This window comes from Poecile atricapillus, chromosome 2 (assembly GCF_030490865.1).
Source record: "Poecile atricapillus isolate bPoeAtr1 chromosome 2, bPoeAtr1.hap1, whole genome shotgun sequence".
Classification (NCBI taxonomy): domain Eukaryota; kingdom Metazoa; phylum Chordata; class Aves; order Passeriformes; family Paridae; genus Poecile; species Poecile atricapillus.
This window is the reverse complement of record NC_081250.1, coordinates 41,007,975-41,028,547: the sequence shown is the minus strand read 5'-3', so window position 1 is coordinate 41,028,547 and position 20,573 is coordinate 41,007,975. Positions and strand designations below refer to the sequence as shown.

The 20,573-nt window shown below is 37.4% G+C and overlaps 1 protein-coding gene across 8 annotated transcripts in view; it reads right to left on the bottom strand.

Moving 5' to 3' along the window:
* Positions 1 to 20,573, bottom strand: part of RBMS3 (RNA binding motif single stranded interacting protein 3) — a 709,899-nt gene that overhangs the window by 25,936 nt on the left and 663,390 nt on the right. For all 8 annotated transcript variants that reach the window (XM_058830558.1, XM_058830560.1, XM_058830561.1 and 5 more), the window contains one exon: positions 12,817 to 12,927. In XM_058830558.1, the coding sequence (XP_058686541.1) occupies positions 12,817 to 12,927 (111 nt within the window). The remainder of the gene's footprint in view (positions 1 to 12,816; positions 12,928 to 20,573) is intronic.

Sequence of the window (20,573 nt, the reverse complement as noted above, 5' to 3'; positions counted from 1 at the left end):
TCATGAGATCAGGAGGCAAAGCTAAGTGATGTATTTCTCTTAAATATTACTGGTGACAAGGCATGGATGCAACATACAGTGCTGGAAAAAGCCCATCTACAGCTATCAAACTGAAATTCAATCACCCTCAGCTTTCCTTAAAGGCATACATTTAAAATATTCCACACAGGCCCTAACAGGAGTTCTCAGCGAGCTCTTCTGATCCCTCTGCTGCAATCATGTGAAAAAGAAAAAATGCTGCACAAATGCACCCCAGCCTTTACAGACAAGCAATTCTGGCCTCTTCTAAATGCCACAGTCCTGTCAGAGAATTGTTTTTCTCAGGAGGATCTTGCAGAGTATCTATTTCTAGGCTAGGTTGTCCGTTCTGGTTCTTTGATGCACTTCTGGCTCTGGGACATGGACTGACTGGAAAGCTCAGACATCTTCATTTTGCTCTGGCTCTCACTGATCAGCATAATGTTCCCTTTCTCCTTTCCTTTTATACACAATATTTAAAAAAAAAAAAGAAAAGAAAAAAGAAAAAAGATTAAGTGCTGTGCAAATATTTGCAGTGGACAAAGTCCTAACTGCACCACAGATCTCCTTGTCCAAGAATATGACAGACATGACAAAGTGGCCATTTTTCTGTCAAATAAATTTATATCAACACTTTAAAGGCATAGGACTTTGCATGATTTACCTTACAAAAAAGGATCGCTGCTGACATACAAGTGCTATATGGAACTCACAGGCCACACTGCTAAAATAAAAATTAGCAGAGTTAACGCTTAGAAAGTATAAAACTAACTATTCCTGAAGCTGAATAAGGGCATTTGCAGATTCCTCACACTTAGTGGCTGATGTCAGGGACAACAAATTTAATCTTAGGATGGGAGAATGTGTGTGGGGGATTGTTTGCCAGCCTCCCCAGCTGTAATATCCCCTAACAGCCTTGAAGGAATGGTAATTGTGAACTGAAACAGCATCTGCTTAACTGTCATCCTTGCCTTAGGACTGGAACTTTTTGCTTGTTGTGAAGATCATGAGAAACACTACACAGAGCGTGAAGATGAAAACAGAGCAAGATTGAAAACATTAATTGCAACCACCAAGACACAGCTGTCCATACTGCTAGTGAACTTAGGGAAATATAAATGCCAAAATGTATTTGACATTCATTATATAATTTGGTATTGGATTTTAGAACACTGAGTTAACTGCAAAATTCTATTTAAAAAAAAAAAAAATCATTATTATTAATATAGAGAACAGAATATTACAGTTTATTCAACAAAAAGCAATTAAGATTCACTGCTAGGCCACAAAGCCAAATCTAACTTCAGCTGGTGAAATCTTCTCTTTTCTTACTGAGAAGAATGGGCCAATTAGCTCAGCTGCCTTGACCAGAGCTGCTCATGGCAGTCCATCACACTGAGACTCTGGGCTTTGCCTCAAATGTACAGCTGAGCACCCCTGGGTTTGGAACAGGAGCTGCTGTCCATACTGTAAGAAAGACTACACTGTATGGAGGTCATTTGTCTCAAAGGGAATGAAGAACTTGCATTAATTTGATAATTTATTGAAGTGATGCTATAAGGCTTAATTAACATTTTCAAAACACCTTGAGAATATAAAATGCAATATAGGTGCTGTTGTTGCTATTTGTCAGTTGTTCTCTGCCTCAGGATGTCTCTGAAAAGACAGGAGTCCTGTTGTGTTTGGGAGGAACAACAAATGCTACAGATTCCCTCCTGTATAATTTGTACCTTAGGAGAAAAAAAAAAAAAAGAAAAAGAAGAAATGTTTGGCATAAATCTTCAGGTTATGTGCAGATAGAGTTAAAATACTTCCACAGAAATGCCACAGCTTCGTAAACTGAACTAGCTGAACCGCCTAAAAAATAAGTGCTTCAAACTATCAGTAAGTACTGAAATTTTCTAGTTTACAATAGAATCACTTCTGCCTGCAAAGATCTCTGTAGAACAATTATAGACAAGAGACACCAATACTTTATACTTCTGTGCCAGACTTGTAATTGCAATAATATAATTAAGAGTCCTTGGAACACATATCCAATAGTGTATGCAATAGAGTAAAAATCCTAACATTAAAAATAAGCTCAAGTTGATGCTGTGGTGCCATATTTTTCTGTTTTGAAATGAAAGAAAATATAACACTGCTCATGACATTTGTATGAAAATTAATGAAAGAGAAAAGTGGATTTATAAGCCTTGAAATGTATTGTTTTCTTTGCCTTCTGTTGAAGATTAATTACTTTAAATTTTTCCATCAATCATTTTCTGATTTCCAACTCTATTACACTTAGTTTTAAACAAAGGATAAAGATTTTAGCAAGTGATCTGCTCTCTATATTTCTCAGGTACAAATAAAATAAGGAAACCCCCTTCTTCAACCAATGGCCACACACTGAGTGGAACTTTTTGCTACTAACTATTTCCTTGTGTCCCCTAACACATGGAGGAAATCTGAAATTGTTGCTACTTGCATTTTTTAGTTATGGATAAACATAGTCATGTAATACAATAATCTTATAGAATATGTATAGGAAAATAATACCAATCAGTCAAATTATGGCCATTTTGTTGGAACAGCCATTTATTTCCAGAAAACTAAAGATTCTGAGATAACTCCATTGTCTTCAGAGGAAATCAATTCTACTAAAGCTAGTTAGGAGCATCTCTATGTAAAAAGTCACCAAGATAGCTTTTGTTAAAAAGTCATCTTTGAACACTAAAATTTTGAGCACCAATTTGGATTCTGTGGATAAACGGTTATCTGTGGGAATACCATCATAGCCCAATTCTCACTTCCCCTTGTTACTGTATTTTTGTCACTCTGATTTACACTGTCAAAAATGGCAATTAGAAAAAGAACAAATACAACTTATTTTTTAGTCAACTGCAGATGTTTTAGGTGGAAAAGTCTGGCAGCAGAGCAAAATTACAGCAAACAGGAGGAAGGGAGCAGTCAGGTGCCTGAGTGGCTGAAAAAAAAATCACTTTGGAAATCATAGCACCTTTGGTCTACACTGCAAACACTGCACGCAGCTATGGTTCACAAGCCAGAGAACACAAACAGCATGAAGTTCTTGCATCAGTGAAATCAGTTCATGTCGTATAAATATTATACTGATTTAAGAGAAACCCCCACGGGAAACACAGCAAAGGAAAACTGTGAGTTGAAGTTGGCAAATGCACAATAATTTGGACATTCAGATACTAAAGTCTTAACAAAGTTTCTGTTGCTGTATTACAACTATTAATATTAAAAAGGCAAAATCAGAAGCATACAGGTGTGTCTATCACATTCAAAAGTCATAAAATGTCACAAAGGATAGAGCAGTCCTTCACAGGATCAGAAAATGATGTGCCTCTGGGATATGAGCGCTCCTTGGACCCATCCCGTTGAGGTGTGGCTCACCTCTGCCACACAGTAGAAATCTGCTGTGTTCAACAGTTCATCACCTTGCTAGAAAAACAATTAAATCAGCAAACTCCCAAATTCACTCAACACAGCTGCTCTCAAACCCCTTGCTACAGCTCAATGAAAAGTGCTAACTGAGCTGTTTCATAGTAAATATTAGGTATAACCAAACTCTCCTCCCAAACTGAGTGTTTTAGGAGCAAGAGGATTCTACAGCCTTGTAGCTCTGACACAGAATCACCCATAACTCACAGATAATAAAATACGATCAGAGGGCACAGAGGTTATAGCCATCAGCAGCTCCCTAGAGAACTGTAAATAATTTGAACAAAGCTTATCCTTTTCTATGAACTTCAGACTGAAATTACACATACAGGATCCCAGTGTCTTACACAATGTTTTAGCATTGTACATTCAGCTCCTTCATTTAACCTTGCCGCACAAATGAGTGAACCCTGAACAGGCTGCTCTTTCCAGAAGAAAACAAGAAAGATACCTCAAAAGCAATGGTGATTTCTCTTATGGGAAGTTTAAACCTTCGGTGTACCACTTTGCCAACCATCTGATAAATCATGTGGATTAACTGTGAAACTCACTGTGAGCTGAAATTCAGTGGGATATGATATGGGAAAAGGCGGTGAAATTCAATGGAATATTATTTTTGTGAGCAACTGCAGGTCCAGGGCTTTGTCAAATACACAGGTTATGTTATCTCTTCCACTGTGATTAAAATACATAAAATATTGAACATCTTTCAGACTAAATTCACTGCCAACTCCACTGTATGTGTTTTCAGGATCATGGCAACAGGTCACCTTCCAAAACACTGCAACACCTGCAATCTAGTGTTTCTGTGAGTGCCTCCGGAATTTAAAAATTCCCCTCATGAAAGAACATGGGAAATATAATTCAAAGGTTGCTTCTCAGAGCAGAAATATTTTGCTGAACAAAACGTACCCATCTTATTGTAATGAAAAATAATCCAAAGAGTGCAGTGGACTTACTAATCACGGAACACATATTGAAATGAACCACTCTTACCTCTTGTTTCCAAATGTGTTTTAGTAAGAGGATAATGTGAATGGTCAGTTGCAACATATGTTTACTCTTTGACTGTTACCTTCAGACATTGTAAATAAAATGTTATTTTGATGCACAGTTCTTTTCTGAATCTTGGTACATCATTCTCAGTAAACATTTTTTAAAGTTTTTATAATATCCTGAAGTCTCAGTACTTAAATGAATATTACTTGTTTTGAACTGAAATAACAATGTTCCTTTGTGATGAAAAACAGAGGTTGGAGATGAAAAAAAGCTATTAGCCACTGCTCTGGATTTGTGTCAACACCTGGAAATCCTTCCTGTGGATTTTAAAGTGTTCAGTCCAGTTGAGTTCTAGATATCCCAAAAAATGAACTTTCTCTTAATTTCAAACACTAGTCTAGCTCTTAACGTATTACCAGTTTCTGCAACATATTAAAGTTATGCTTTCCCTATTCCACTTTCATAACCTGTTAGCAGCACTGAAATTTCTTTTCCTTTCCATGGATACCCTTCATGCACCTCTGTTGAGCTGTAAACTACTGCTGTCTTTCACCTTCACTCCTATTCTTTCAGTTAAAGTTTACATCTCTCTCTAAACTTGATACAGTTCAAGTGCTTCAATTTAGACCTAAACGATATTGTGTGAAGGACTATAACAGTACTTAGAATAAACTAGCTGGATTCCCATATAATTTATCATGTTGTTCTTTTCCACTGACAATACAGCTTCAAGGATTTCAAGACCTCTTGGTGTGTTTGTGTGCACTTGTACAAGAGGAGAAATGACCACAGATCTGTTTCCCAGCTCTTGGCAGAGAAGAGCTGTGGAAGCAGCGCCTCTGGGAGACACTTCTTGCTTTTCACATGGCCACAGTTTTGAAAAACACCCTTCACCTCTCTAAGATCCTCAAGCTTGCCTTTTATTACAGAGCCCCCATGGAGCTTGCCTTTACCATTTATATTTGTAACTTATTACTTCTCTGGAAAACCGTATTCCTCATTTCAGTCAGAGTTACCTGAGCCTTGTTTAAACACAGGCAGGACAATTAAAATAAGCTTCCTTCTAATTAGGAAAAGTTCTCTTCTTGATTGAAATATGGGAACACATTTACAAAAAAGAAACACATCAAGAAAATACAGATGACAGCCCTGAGATTTAGAGTATTTTTGTTTTCCACCTCTTATTGAGTTTGTCAGTTGTAGGCGTGTCAGGATGTTTCAAACCTAGAATTATTTTCAGGTTTTTTTTATAACCTATTATTTGCTCCTCTCTTCTACTTCCCTGTCTGCTAAATAAAGAGATTCTTTCTCTCCCCAAAACTTGCGCTGTCATTTATAGAATCAGCGCAATTTCACAAGAAAATGTGTGAACATTTTATTTTTCCTCTTGAAATTAAAAGTATTTAGGTAAATGACCTACTAGTAGTTAACAAAATGCGTTCACAATCTTGGTTCATCTGTAAGAGATATCAAAAAAAAAAAAAATTTCTGGGTGTATGACTGTAGGTGAGCCTTTTTTGGGGGGATATTCTGCAGACCACTAAATTAATGCCAGATATAACCAGTTTTATGGATTTCAGTTTCTATTCATTACTACAAAATAAAAAAGTTCATTTTATATACAGTGCCTGGATATCACTAGATATAAAAAAACAACATGCTTGGAAGAGGTGGCTTTGAACCCCACTCCCATTCACTAGGTGGCACTTCTAGAAATACAAAAAAAAAAATAAAATGCAGCAGTCCTATTTAAGAAAATATATGAGAAACAAGCCTATAAATGTTCTAGTTTACAGTTATGTGAAGTCCTCTGCAAATCAATTATATGAATGAGGTTAGTTTGATGATGAAAATTAAGTTATATTAGTCAGAGCTTTTCTGGCTGATACTTTTTGCTTTGCTGATCCATCACTATTGCTTTATGTTGATGTGTATTTTTATCACCGCAATCAAGGAGTTGATTCCTTCTCTGAAAGGGAATCTGGGCTAATGTCACTTTGAGTCAGTAGCTGATATCTCAAAGAGAGGCAAGGAGTCCCCAACAAAAGCTTTTTATTCATTTGTGGAAGTGTTGTGTAAATGTAAAATTTAACACAGAATAAAAGCTACTGACCTGCTGGGCTCAGATGAAGTCCTGCTTGGACCAAAAATGGAATTCCCTCCATCTGTGTTTATTCACCTTTTACATTTTCCCTTCCTGCCTACGACAGGTAGTGGCTTTGAAGATTGGCACACTTGCACATAAAGGCAACAGTAAGGCACTACCAACAAATGGTAGGAAAATAGAGCTGAGTTCAGATGAGAAGGGGGAACACTACAGAGATATGATTTTATAAACTCTGTTCATTCAAAAATACCATCTAACCACAGCTATGGTCAAACACAGACTTTGGAAACCATGTTGAAACTGTTGAACGAAAGAGTCTCATCTACACAAGAGCTGATCTGCCCAGTTCTCATTACCTGAGTCTATGGAATTTCAAGATGGTCCAGAAAGGGAAAAGATCACACCTTTCCTTGCTCACCTGAGCAGGTATTTGGCCTATACTGTCAATTTAAGAATTTTTCCACAAAAAATGCACTTGTATCCATGAATGTTTCCTTACAGAAATGCTGAATCTATTTTTAAGATTGTTAACCTATTTGTCTCAATAATATTTAGTGGCAGTGAACTCTGGAAACTGATTTAATCCTTCATGACAAAAGTTCTTAGTCCCCTGTTGACTGCTTAGAATCTGGTGCTTTTCAGTTGCACTAAGTGCCCCTTTTTATCTGAAATTACACAAAGTAAATTGGAACTGCCTTTCAAGAAAATGTTTGGGAAGAAAGGTGCAGGAAGAGCTACTTGGTTTTTACAAATCTCACAATAGTTTACACTGATCTTTTCCCTTCTAACCAGAATTAATTCTCCTTAAATGGATCTACTGCCCCAGACAGCTCCATTTTGTTAATCGCTTACATTTGCCCTGTACATTTGGCTAAGCAAAAGGTTAAGGAAGATCTTAGTTTCAGCCTGAACTAGGCTATTTCATCTGAAATGGGTTCAGTTCTATATTTTCCACACAAAGAGTAACTGAAACTGTCAGTCAATAAATAAAATAAAAGAGCTCTAAGATTAACACCTGATAACGTGAAAGGCACAAGACTGCAAAGAAACTTTGCTCCTCTAACTCTCCAAGGACCTTGTGACACACAATTAGAATAACAGAGAGTACTTTTTGAACAAGAATCTGAACACGAGGGGAATGCGATGATGTTTCAGCTCCATGTAGCTGTAGTATCAGCAAATAGAATGGAAGATTAAACAGGAAAAAAAAACAACCCTATCTAACAAAGCAGTTATTCTGCTGAGGCCTTCAGGTGACATTTTAAACCACCAGTGACCATGGAGTATCCAAAGGAAATAAAAGATAAAAAACCTATAACAAGCTTGTTGTTCCATTGAAGGGTTCTGGAGATATCATCAAGCCTTGCTGGCAACAAAAAGAACTAACAAAGTGAAAGATAAGACTGATGTACCTGCATAACAAGGCTGCTATTCCACTGAGAAATTCCGGTGATACTATAAACCAGGAAAGCTGAGTTAGGGCAGTTTGCAGTTACAACAGGATCCCACATTATGTCATTGCAATTCTTTCACCTGACTGCATTTTTAATACATAGTATCCAGAACTTGGTTTTGTTTTGGCTTGTTTTTTGTTTGTTGGTTTGTTTTTTTTTGTTTAAAAAGTGCAGTAGAGGGTTTATTTTGTAAGCTGCTTATCAGGTTTCTAAATTAGAAACTGAAAGTGGAGTGAACTTCAAGTGTGAAGAACAATTAAGCAGCCCAGCTGAACTACCATTTTTAGTAAAAAAACCTGACTTCTACTTACTCTCCCATTGGTGTGGGCCTGAAAGGTTTAAGATGAAACAAGGCTACAGTAAGGCAGTTCCAAAGGAGGGGGAGAAAAAGCTGGAGTTACCCCTTTGCCTGTGAGAACTAACAAAGGCTGCCTCAAACTATTGAATGAAACTGGAACCCAAGCAGTATCTGAAATGGATGCTAACAGCAGGGAGGGGAGGGAAACCCCAACAAAGAAAGTGTAGAACAGCAAACTTCCTTCAGAAATGACAAGCAGATGAGAAAGAATAAGCAAATCTTCTTCCCAGCGAAGAGGCAGATTATTGCTGCTGATGGCCAAGCCTGGAAGTGCTGAACAGCAATGACTGAAAGCAGTGATCAAACTGCTCAGTTTTTACATTTCTAAAGGCTTTTGTGTTATATCCACTCAGGTATCAATCACACCGTTATTAAACCATGATAGAGATGTCAGATCAATGGCTGTATCGGAAACATTTTGAATGACAGGCTGATGATGGATCAATTCCAGCCTCCATACATTATTAAACACATACTAATGCTACTTTTTCAGTGCTACCCTTACGGACTCACACTCTATTCTCCCTCTACAGTACCTTTTTTAATAGCAGACTTAATTGTAGATGAATATTACATAGGAAAACCAAGACATAAATAATAATAAACTAGTAAAAAAAAGATCAAGCTTTAAACCCCTTGTAAAATGTAAATCTTCACATTATGCCTTCTGGCATTAAAATTTCATTTTAATACAATTGTAGGAGCTGAGAATGGGTTGTCAGCCTTAATCAGAATATTCAGAGCTATTGCTTTCTTGCTGTAATCTCGACATAATTTAAGCTTAGGTTTTCTTTATGCATTTGCCCACAGCTAGCACACCCATGTAAATGCTTTTTGCTCTTTTTGAGTGAAAAGGTATCTATGAAAAATACATATAAATATGGCAGAAATCACCCCTCTGGCAGATTGTCTGCTTAACTCCAGATTTCAAGCGGAATGGGGAAGTGATCAGAGCAGCACACGTACCTCTCAATTCATCAGCAATGAAAACTGTATTTTCACCGGCAGAAATCAATTTGATTTTCATAAAGGCAGAAAAAAGAATTATGTTCTTGGTGGATGAAGCACAAAGCACAGTAACTTGGACATGTGAATACTCTACCACTTTCTGTCATGACACATAGGGTTGAGGTGCCACAAACGGCACACCTTTACCTCCTCCCTCCCTCTAGTGCTCTATACCATCCTTTGGCATTGGAATTAAGCAAAGATGGATTTGCAGCTTTTCCTTTGGCCTGGCATCTTGATAGCCTGATTAGGCATCCTCCCGATTAGGGAGTACTTGGTATAGCAGAGATGTCTAATTTTATGTGGACAATTCAATAATAAGAAATAAGAATGTTAAAAATATAATAAAATGAAATTAAATGCACATTCTTTGCGAGTTTGGATAGAAAGAAAATTTCTTGTCACTATTCTTGTCAAATGGTTTCCTAAACAAACTTTTTTTGGGAGGAAGACTTTACCTTGCACAAGGGAAATGCAGCTGACTGAGTGAGCCTATAAGAAAACTACTTTGTTTTAACTGCTGAATTGGATGCTCCCAGATGGAAGTGAACAGCTCTACCAGCACTAAGCCCGACCTGGGCTGGTGACCAAATCATCAAGTGGATGGAGGTAGCTGCCCCCTGGATTCCCAAGGGTTTTAATGTGTGCTTCAGGGCTGAGAGATCAAAACTCAAATCCAGTTTTTGGAGTCAAGGCAGGAAGTGGCAGAGGCTGCTGTTACTCAGGTCACTCGCCTCACCAAAGAGCTAAAGAGTGCTCCTCTGTGAAAGGGAGATGGAATGGATCCAGTTTGGACAGAGTATTTTAATCTTTTAAGGAGCATCAAAAGGCCAAGTAATTCCCACAAGATATGAAGCTGCATAGGCCCTTATGCTATTTCTCTAGCTCACTCACTAGAGAATAGATTTTCTGTTGAAGCAATGTTTTAGAAACCCAGTGTTCATCCTGAATCAGGCAAGTGTGGAGGTGGCTTTGAAGTCAGCTCTCACTTAAGTGACCACAGGGGTCTGTTTCGGCCGAAAAATGTTATGTTAATTAGCAAAATGCTTTGTCCAAGGAAGTGAACATATGAAAGCCTTCCAATAAAAACTGCTTTGCATACTGCAAGCTTTCAAATTAAATTAGGACAGAGTTACTGCCAACAGTGAGTAGAACTATTTGTGACTTTTTGTCTTGTTTGCCTAAAAAAATCTGTCTGGTTTCTTGAAAGGTAGCTGGTGGCTCTTTATTGCACTCTGTTGCATCGTTTAAAGGATAAAATTGAAAAATATATTCATAACAGAAATGTATCATTTATATCTTTTATCTCCCATAAAACCTAGTCCTGCTGAGGTACTCACAGTAGTAAGGCTTGGATTTGGAACAATTCTTCATACTTTATGCTCTCAAGGCTCCTCTCTCTGGACCAAAACTCAGAATTTCAAATAATTGAAGAAAAATATCTCTAAATAAATCACATCTCTAAACAGCTTGTGCTTCCCATGTTGTGTTTTTTTTTCCTGTAGCAGAATACATGCTGAAGTGTGAACTGGATGGATACATCCAACAAAACTGCTACTTGCAGCCCAAATTGTGATTTCTGATAGGAGGAATTCCCAACAGGAGGAATTCTCAATGACATCCATGATTATACTGCTTGCATGAGCGCTTAAACTGAATATGGTGCTGATGCTGTTTTAATCTAAGAGAAATCCTGTATGTGATAAAATAGGGTGTCATTTGAGATGTTTCAAAAACCTGTGGGTATTGTAGCACTCATCAATCATTTACTCTTGTTTTTTAAGTTTTCTGCAAATGACTTGGGAGTTTTACAGATAGTAAACATAAACCTGTATGGTATACCTCTGAATGTATTTCAATCAATTCTTATTTCTTGGGAAATGCTGTGACCTTGAAAGATAAAACTGTGTAAAGAGCTAGGAAAAGAAAGGAAAGATTCTCATTTGTTGCAGTAACATGAGTTCAGGATCTCATTGTCACCCACTAGATGATCCACGGCCTCTCAGTCCTTTGCCTGACTGACTATAAGGATTCTTTACTGTAAGTTCTGTAAAAGTGGTCTCAAGCAAGAAGAGAACATTAACTGGGAATTTTCTAGTTTGCAATAAGATTGTGAGACAATGAGCACAGAAGACAATATCTGTTAAGAGTTATGAAATTGAAAATGACAAGCAAAGGAAAAAATTCTTAGGAGCTGCCCAACAGGACAAGCAGAATTCATTTTCTATTTCCTTGCCTTAACTTTTAAACATGTTTTGGAATCTCAATAATTACAGATGCAGAAATTCTCCTGTATATAGACCAAGTATTTCCTTCAACTTCATGAAGGGGAAAATGCTGAGACTAACTTTGCGATATAATTCCTACTTCTTTTGATTATTGAATGCAACATTTAAAGTATCAGGAATAAACAAGAAATCATTATATTTAAGTTTTCTCAGAAAAAAATACAGAAACCTTAGATCTTAACAGAGTTTTTCAAAGAAATCAGAAGAGACACTGGAGTTAGAATTAAATTCAACAGATAAGGAAGGAGGTGAAGAGATCAGGAAGAGACCCAACACAGTGTGTTAAATAACTTTGTACAGATGCAACTGTATTAAGTACCTTATTCAATTTAAAAAAAAAAATGGAAAACTGTGTTCCTATAGATTAGTACCAAGTAGAACAGTTGTGAAAAAAAGGGTAAGTGAATAACAGAACATGTTATGTAATTACATGTTGAATGTAATTATTACATAAAGAGCATGTGTAATATGAATGCCTCCATTTTTGCAAAAATTTACATTACATGCAGTGTGCACACATTCACATATCATATATCACCATATATAGTCTGCAGGTACTGTATTTTAGGAGCTTTTCAGAGCATTTAAATATTATTAATTAAGAGGGGGTTTTGTCTTTCTCTGACTCTGGGGGAGTTAACTGAGTATGACCTACTCAGCTTAAAAAGAAAATTCAAAAGTATTTGTGGAAATATGCATGTTCAAATATGATGTACTGGAAACTCAGCTGGCCTAGACCAAAAGTCACATTTCTAAGCCTGGAACAAAATACATATGGCTAGCTGCTATGGTTTGAAGTGAGTAGTGGATCCTACCACAAAGCTCCTGATCCCAGTGATATGAAACTTTCTACACTGACAAGCAAACAATTTAAAAAACAAATTGATAGAGCAGTACTTCCATAATTACATGAGAACTAGTACAGACAATTCCTTTTAAATACAGATCAGGTTTTGTTGACCTACCATTTTACTATTCATACTGCTTTGTCATTTCTGTTCTATAATAACTAATGCTTACTGTATGATGGTGAAGCCCTGAAAAGCACTTAAAAGAATAGTAAATTACCTTAGGAAACTCAGTAAGCAATAGATGCTTTTGCAATAGAGAAAAAAAAAATAGTGATCTTACCGTTCCTGTTGTGCCCAAGGAAAGGTGGTTCATTTGTTGGGTCAGAGGGCCCATCATGCTTGCTGGCTGCATTGACATAGTGTGGTCCATTGTTGGTGTTATCACAGCACCCTAGAAACACACATTATTTACAGTTCAACCTTTCTCATATTAAAAAAAAAGAACAACAAAAAAAACAAGCAAGGCATTCTTTAAATGAGTAAACCTGACTGAAAACTTGACATGAATCTTAAAAGACACTAATATATCTGTCAGAAGAAATATGTTTTGTTCTTATTGACAATCAAGCTACACACATATATTATTTGTACTGCTAATGAGGCCATTTTATGTCAGCTCCAATTAAGTGTCATTTTTTACTTCATTGCTTCTGACAAACAAATGCATATGTTCTTTCTCTGATGAATGCTACTGTACATTGCTAAGTGCCTGTCATTTCCATTTTTCCATATCCTATATAGAACAATCTTACAGACAGAACACATATGTCCCCAATTTTCTCTGACTTCTAAAGCCTTCAGTCTCAGAGATCTTCAGCCTATTATGGTAATTATCTTGGATTTTTCCAGTCTCAATTAAGAACCCTTACTCATGAAATTTTATAGCTGATTAAGTAAGACTAGCTATTGACAGTGAGTTTGGTAGTGTCATCCATTTAAAACACATACACTGGGTTTAAAAGCATTATTCTTCTCTGCATGAAAAACAAAGACATTAATAACAAAGAGCATATGTACTAAAGCAAGACTGAGACTTTGACCAAAAAATGAAACAAAAGACATGCCAGGGGAGCTTTGGGGAGAGAACTTCTTTGCCATTCATATTCCTTGGTTTTTGCTCTCCCACTCCCCAAGGTCCTATGTTGACAACATCATAACTTAGTGAAGTGTTGATTCTCTTCAGTTCTATGTTGTAAAATGCTATTTCCTGTATTGGTTGGAGAAAGTCAGTCAGAAAGTGTGGTCTGCTCTTTTTCTTGCAGATAGTGACATAAAGCATTTCCAGTCATTTCTTCATAAGAGATAAAAACTTTACTTTCTATGCATCTTTGCATGCACACATCACAAACATGCACAATCACATTACATCTGGTACAAAGTGTGAAAAATGTTGATGAATGTATTTGTTAAAAAAAAAAAAATTCCCCCCTTTGAGAATACTGGAAAAATTCACCTGTAAACAAACTTGTTTAACCAACCTGTAAAACAAACTTGTTTCAAAACTCATAATATACCTGTTCTTACATGTCTATCTCACATTCACATAGAGCTATTTTTGCCAAGGATCTGATTAGAAGCTAAGGATTCCAAGTTTTCAGTTGCAAATAAAAATAAATAAAAATACAAAATTCTCAGCAATTACCAACTCAATTTTGCCTCACCTTCCAGCAATATTTTTTCTATGCACATCCTATATGGAGGAGTACAGAGTCCCTGCAAACTCATTCCTTGCATGCAGTGGAGTAAGAAGGTAGGCTCATTTTAGTCAGTCCTTTCCATAATACCCTCAAGCATATGAAATAAATACACACTTGTTTTATGTCACAGAGTGGGTTACATTTCTTTTCTTGACAAGAGTCCCTAGAGAAATCTGAAAAATTATGGACGATTGCCTCCACGGAGTACCTGTCATGATTTCAAATAAATGCTTAGGAAACAAGCCGATCAGTGGGCATGTATCAAACCTGCAACACTTGCCACTTTTGCCACTTTATTGGCTATATTAATTTGCACTGGTTTGCATGGATTAATTTATTGATTAACTCATTTAATAAACTACCAGAGTTAAGTGTTCCCTTTGGGTGAAAGAGACTAAAAGCAAATCTGCAGGGCACATACCCATTCATCCCATCCAGCAGTTTGGCATAGCAGATTCAGTGCAAAAGTCTGAAGAAGAACCATGTACAGTGAAAACAATGTTCTTGTTTTGTTTTTGAAATCAGTGGCCTCAGATATCATGCAGCCAGATGAGGTCTTAAGAGTTTGGACTTCAACTGCACTTTTTGGTTACGATAGGAAATTGTAAGCTCTATGCTCAGAGTGATCAGTATTTTTACTTTATCAAACCATATGTGCTCAAATTAAATTTCTCAACTGATAAACAGTTCTTAGTTCCCTCTACAAACAGTGTTCTCCTTTGCTAAAAGGTGGAGAATTGCTTCAGGGCTTTCAAGACAAGTTGGGCTCCCCCTTTGTGATGCCAAGGAAGGTGATTCTCTCTCTCTTCTCCACATTCATGAGATCCCACTTTGAGAGACGTGTCCAGCTCTGGGGATCCCAGTACAATGAGAATGTGGACCTGTTTGAGAGGGTCCAGAGGGGGGCCACGAAGATCATTAGAGGGCATCAATGCATCTGAAGGGAAGATGTTAAGAGCATGGAACCAGGCTCTTCTCAGTGTTGCCAAGCGATCAGGCAAGAGACAACAGGTAGAGACTGATGCATAGGAAGTTCCTGAGGAAGAACTTTACTGTGCAGGTGATCCTGTACTGGAACAGGTTGCCTAGAGAGGTTGTGGAGTCTCCCTCTCTGGAGATACTCAAGAACCCTCTGGATGCAATCCTGTGCAAAGATGCTTATTGCAAAAGTATGGTTGGAGGAACTTTCTGTAATTACATATGTGTCAGACTGATAAATATTCCTGAGTATAAATTCAGGAACCTGGAAATGAAGAAGGAAGTCTTACAGTTTAGTGTAACAAACGCAACACCCAGACATAGAACGGAAAAATCTGAGAGCAAATGGTGTCAGACTGATAAATATTCCTGAGTATAAATTCAGGAACCTGGAAATGAAGAAGGAAGTCTTACAGTTTAGAGTAACAAACGCAACACCCAGACATAGAATGGAAAAATCTGAGAGCAAATGTCTTTCAGCAAATAAGTAAATACAACAGGTATTGCAAAGAAACTATTAAAAAAAATATGGACTGGAGAGAAAATAAATCAAGGACAAAAAAATTGCTCTGCAAAGGAAAACATATCATTTTCAAATTGAAAATATATATATTCCTGTCCCTAAATATACACCATTTAATGCACTAGAAAAAGAAGCTGGGAAAACAAACCAAGAATTGCAGCTTTCCCAAGACAGCTTAACATGTTCTAAGCTGACAGTTACCGAGAGCAGAGAATTACATGCATTTCCCAGATCATTAATCCACCAGTTCAGAATCTTCTTGTGATCACGTCGGAAAGAAATTATACTTAATTAAGGAAATATCGTCTGGTTGTTAGGGCGACACTCAGTCTCCAGATCATAATGGATTTCATAATACATGCTGTCAAGTCCATTCATATTCGATTTATTTAGCTGTAGAAGACAAAAATGTCTTGCATCAGATGTTGCCATCATATTGAAAGTAATTTGATTCTTTTCAGCCTATAATATATAATTGCTGATAAACATCCAGTTGGCTACTGGCAAAGGTTATATCAAATATATTGTTTTGTCTTCATCTATTTGGATGTCTGATTTTACTGAGTTTGTATATGTATAGAAAGGCATCTTAACATTGTAAACTATTACTTAAGTCCCAGTTCAATTGCAAAAAACCTGTAGAAGAAATTATCATGAGGTTTTTGTCACTGTCTTTGCCAAAAATATAATTGGCCTGTCAATTATTTAGATCTGTTCTGTTGTCCTATTGCCTTATATGGTTACATTCCTTTTTGTAATTCTGTAGTGGTTTAGCTTTGCCAACTTGTATTTCCCAGTCAACACACCAAATAACGTGGTGGGTTTAGCACTGGCTAAAATCACCAGTGCACTTATTTCTTGCTGTGAGATATAGATCAGGAAAAGGGCAAAACAGGCTTAAAACTTAAAAGGAACAAAGAAACTTTATTATCAGGACTACAAGAATAAGAAGCATCAGAATAAAACCTCCAGAACACTTTCATTTCCCTGCCTAAATTTTTCCTTTCCCAGCTGACCATGTAGAGACAAAAACTGGGATGTTAAAGCAGTACCAACTATACAATGGTCTTCCATCAGTTCTCGTAGGGATAGGAGTTTTCTTTTGCCATGCCATGGAGACGTCTCCACAAGAAACAGTTTTGTTGTGGTCTTTCATTTCCACAAATAGAAGCTGCCTGGGCAAAAAAGTTCTGCATCGTGAAATTCCTCCGATTTTCACAGCCCTCCAAGAGATGTGTCCATGGGCCATGAACTCATGGGGTATTATTTTAAGGATGAGTTGTTGAAAGGCAAAGGTTCTTTCCATCTGTCTCTGTGATCATCTCTGGGAACAGAGGTTTTCTTCTCTCCCTGGGGGCAAAGGGTCTGCATCAACTTTCATCTCTCTCTCTGTTCAAGTTTCTCATGGGATCACAGCTACTCCAGCATGTGCTTGGCTTCATCTATGGATGCTTCTGCTTAGATCCACAGTTTGAGTGCTTCATTCCCCCTCCATATTCTCTTATGAATTAAAAGAGGTATTTCAGTATATCATTGTCCATCTCCATGGCCCTACAAAAATAATATTTAATTTCTTTTTCAATATAATATTTTTCAATATTTCATCCTTCCATCTGAGGCTTGACTCCTTCTTTACTGACCTTGGTGTTTTCACCTTGTCTTTCTACGTGTTGTCACGCTGTCCTTTTCTCTCCCTGGAGAGAGGAACAAGGTCTGCAGGTCTCATCTGTGTAGTGAAAGTGTTACTATCTCACCCAGTGCCACAGCAGTCACGGTGTGGGATTTCAGGCTGCTGATTTGGGTCTCTCCCTGTGTCCGGCAGCTGCTGGGAGTGGGGGCTCAGCTTGGGGCCATTGGTTTGGGCCAGGGCAGGTTTAGTGTCAGCCAGATATCAGCAGCCATGGCCCGGCCCAGCCTGAGCCAGGGCTCCCCCAGCCTCCATCCCCTGCCCCGGAGCCGCTGGGGTCTGGCCCAGCCTCCCCCAGGCCGTACAGGCTGCGGGGAAGTGGGGCTGGCCCCACAAGAGCTGCGTTATCTTTCGAGGATGGAACAAAAAAGGAGAGAGTTCCTAGGCTTGTGTTTTTAAAATGTGGATCTCACAGAGGTGGATCTAATTTCTAAATGGTGCAAAATGCTGTCATTTCTCAGAACTAGCCAGGTATAGGCCTTTCCCAGGCACAGAGGAAGCTCCCAGCAGCTTCTCTCAAAGAAATCACTTCTGTGGGTGTCTTCTTACTTCTTTTCCAAATGTCAATCAATGTGAAACCACCACAAATTCCCACAAGAAACTGGTTATCATAATGACTTTTAAATTTTGCAAGATATTCACAGCATATGATTTGTCATACAATTGAGTTGATGCTAGAGTGGTTTTAAAAGAAATTAACAGAACAAATAGTAAGGAGTAATGATATAAACATGCATGCTTTTTGCAACATTTTGATAAACCTAAGATAAGCTGACATACAAATTTGATTTCTTCTTCACTTTATTTGAAAGACATTGCTGATTTTGAATGCTTTAAGCTTTATGAACTTACTTTTCCTATAAGAAAGTGAATGTATATATTTCAGAATATAGTCTATCACTGACAAAGAGAGAAGCCTGACTTTATTAACTATGAACACTGCACACCCCCTCTATGACAACAAACTCAAATTACAGGAAGGACACCAAATACAGTTCATATGAGGTAAATTATCTTTAAGTATTTGCCAGTATCAAAAGGCATCAGCAGAACAAGTCTATGCTGGTGCAAAAACACATGCCACCTTTCATCTGTTGAAGAGTGGGAAAGTGACATCAGATAAAAAAAAGTATATTATGAGGCTTTAGGAATGGAGAGTTCACTAGTTGAGAGATGCACTTAGGGCCCAGTGGGAGGATGGATTAGTTAGTCACAGCTTTCTACAATAATGAACTGCATTAAAGGCTTATATTTTATTCCAGTGTTCTAATACTGATATTGGACTGAAGGGGAAAATACCAGCTGCATAAATAGTTTTTAAAGCTTACAGTAAGCATCTGTTTATTTTAGAGTTTACTTTTCCTTTATTTAAGAAGTTTCAACAAGTTAACCATACTTACAAATCCTGCTTCGTAAATACTGGCCAATGTAAAGCCAATAAACTTTACAGCAGAAAACTTACTTTTCAAATTTGTTTACAGATATCTTGTGCAGACATATAAGAACCAGGCCATTCCATCTGAAAATTTATTACCCTACTGCCAAGTGAATGCCTTTATGTTATCGAGAACATGTTGTTTCTTGAGGTTTTATTAAACTGAGTGAAAGGATGACTTTCCTTATACTTATCAGGCAGACACATCTATCAAGAATTAATATGAAAAAAAATCAACATGTATACACTCTCTCTGCACAATGAACAAATGATGGCCATATTTTGATTGATTTACTGCTCTGTCTAGTCTGATCTCCTTGGGCTGCCTCTTACAGGAAGCAGAGACACCAGGTCCCCTTGTCAGAACTGAGTCTACTGAACTACTTCAAACTGGTTGGTAAGGGCCAAACTCCTATGACTGTTGCAGGAAGATTAAAGGTAGTTTTGAAATCCTCTCTGTCCTTTGTCATCAACCCGGCTGGGAATATTTTTGATATTCCAAAACAAAAGAAAACTTATTTTCCTTTTCTCAGTGAAAAGGTAGCAATTGTTGTGGCCTTTGACAGTTTATCAGAGATTAAATCATGATTTGAGTATAGTGAAGATCAGCAAACATCAGCTAAAAATGTATACTCTGCAAATCTTAGGATTTGACTTCATTTCATTTCATTAACTTGTTGATGTCAGAAACTTGCCAAAAATGTGGTAAAGTGAGCAAGAAGCCCAAACCCTCCACTAAGTTAAAGCAGCTTTAACTATGGAATAGCTGATCTGGACCTTCATCAATGCTGAGCCCTGCTTCAGTACTGAGTGCTAAACCACATGATAATATTTTGAATCTTGGGCATAAATTCAAATTCTTATGTGACATCACCTTTGTAACTTAGTTGAACCTCCTAAGAGCAATGGGCATATTTGCTTTCCCTTTCTTATGTTTTTGCTGTATGTTTGTGAATTTCTTTCCTCAGCTGAAAGTATATGTTCATAGGTCCAAGAGAGTTACTGCCCAGAAATAACTGGTTTTAAAGGATTAAGAATCCAAATATAGTGTGGTAAATAAAGAACAAAGGTGACCCTTGTGTAGGCTTCACCTTTCTTACAATAGCCAAGGGTTTTTTTGATGACTTCTTTCTCATTGTCCTTCTTGCCTTGTATTTCCTGTCTCCTAATTTGAAATGCAGCTTTTGATAATGTACAGACACTAGCCTACATGTACAAATGCAGATTAAAAGGATGTAGAAATGGGAACATCAAGATATAAGGAAAAGACGGTGCAATAGGAAGAATTTTATATTAGTAACTGTGTGCAGAAATAAAGAAATACCTGAGACAATATTGTATGAGTTAACAAATGTATTATATCAGGCAGTACTAGAAGGGAATGAGAAATCTCATTTGCTTTTTTCCCTACTCTTCAGCTTATGAGCATGTACTTGGCTTTGTATCGCCACTCCACGTATCAGTGCTTTTGTTATGTCAAGAACAGCCACCACAAACAAAAGAATCCTCACAACTCTAAAACAGGGTTTAGCATCCCTGGAAGACAAAAAAGGAACTCAAAGGTGGTAATTTGCCTGGGACATAACTACTGTAATACACAGATCAAATCTTCTCCTGCCCTTCCCACTATCAGATTTCACAAAAGGAAGATTTCAATCCATGTCAAAACAAGCAATTCCATTCTGTTTATATTCATACATATTCTGATGTGGATAAA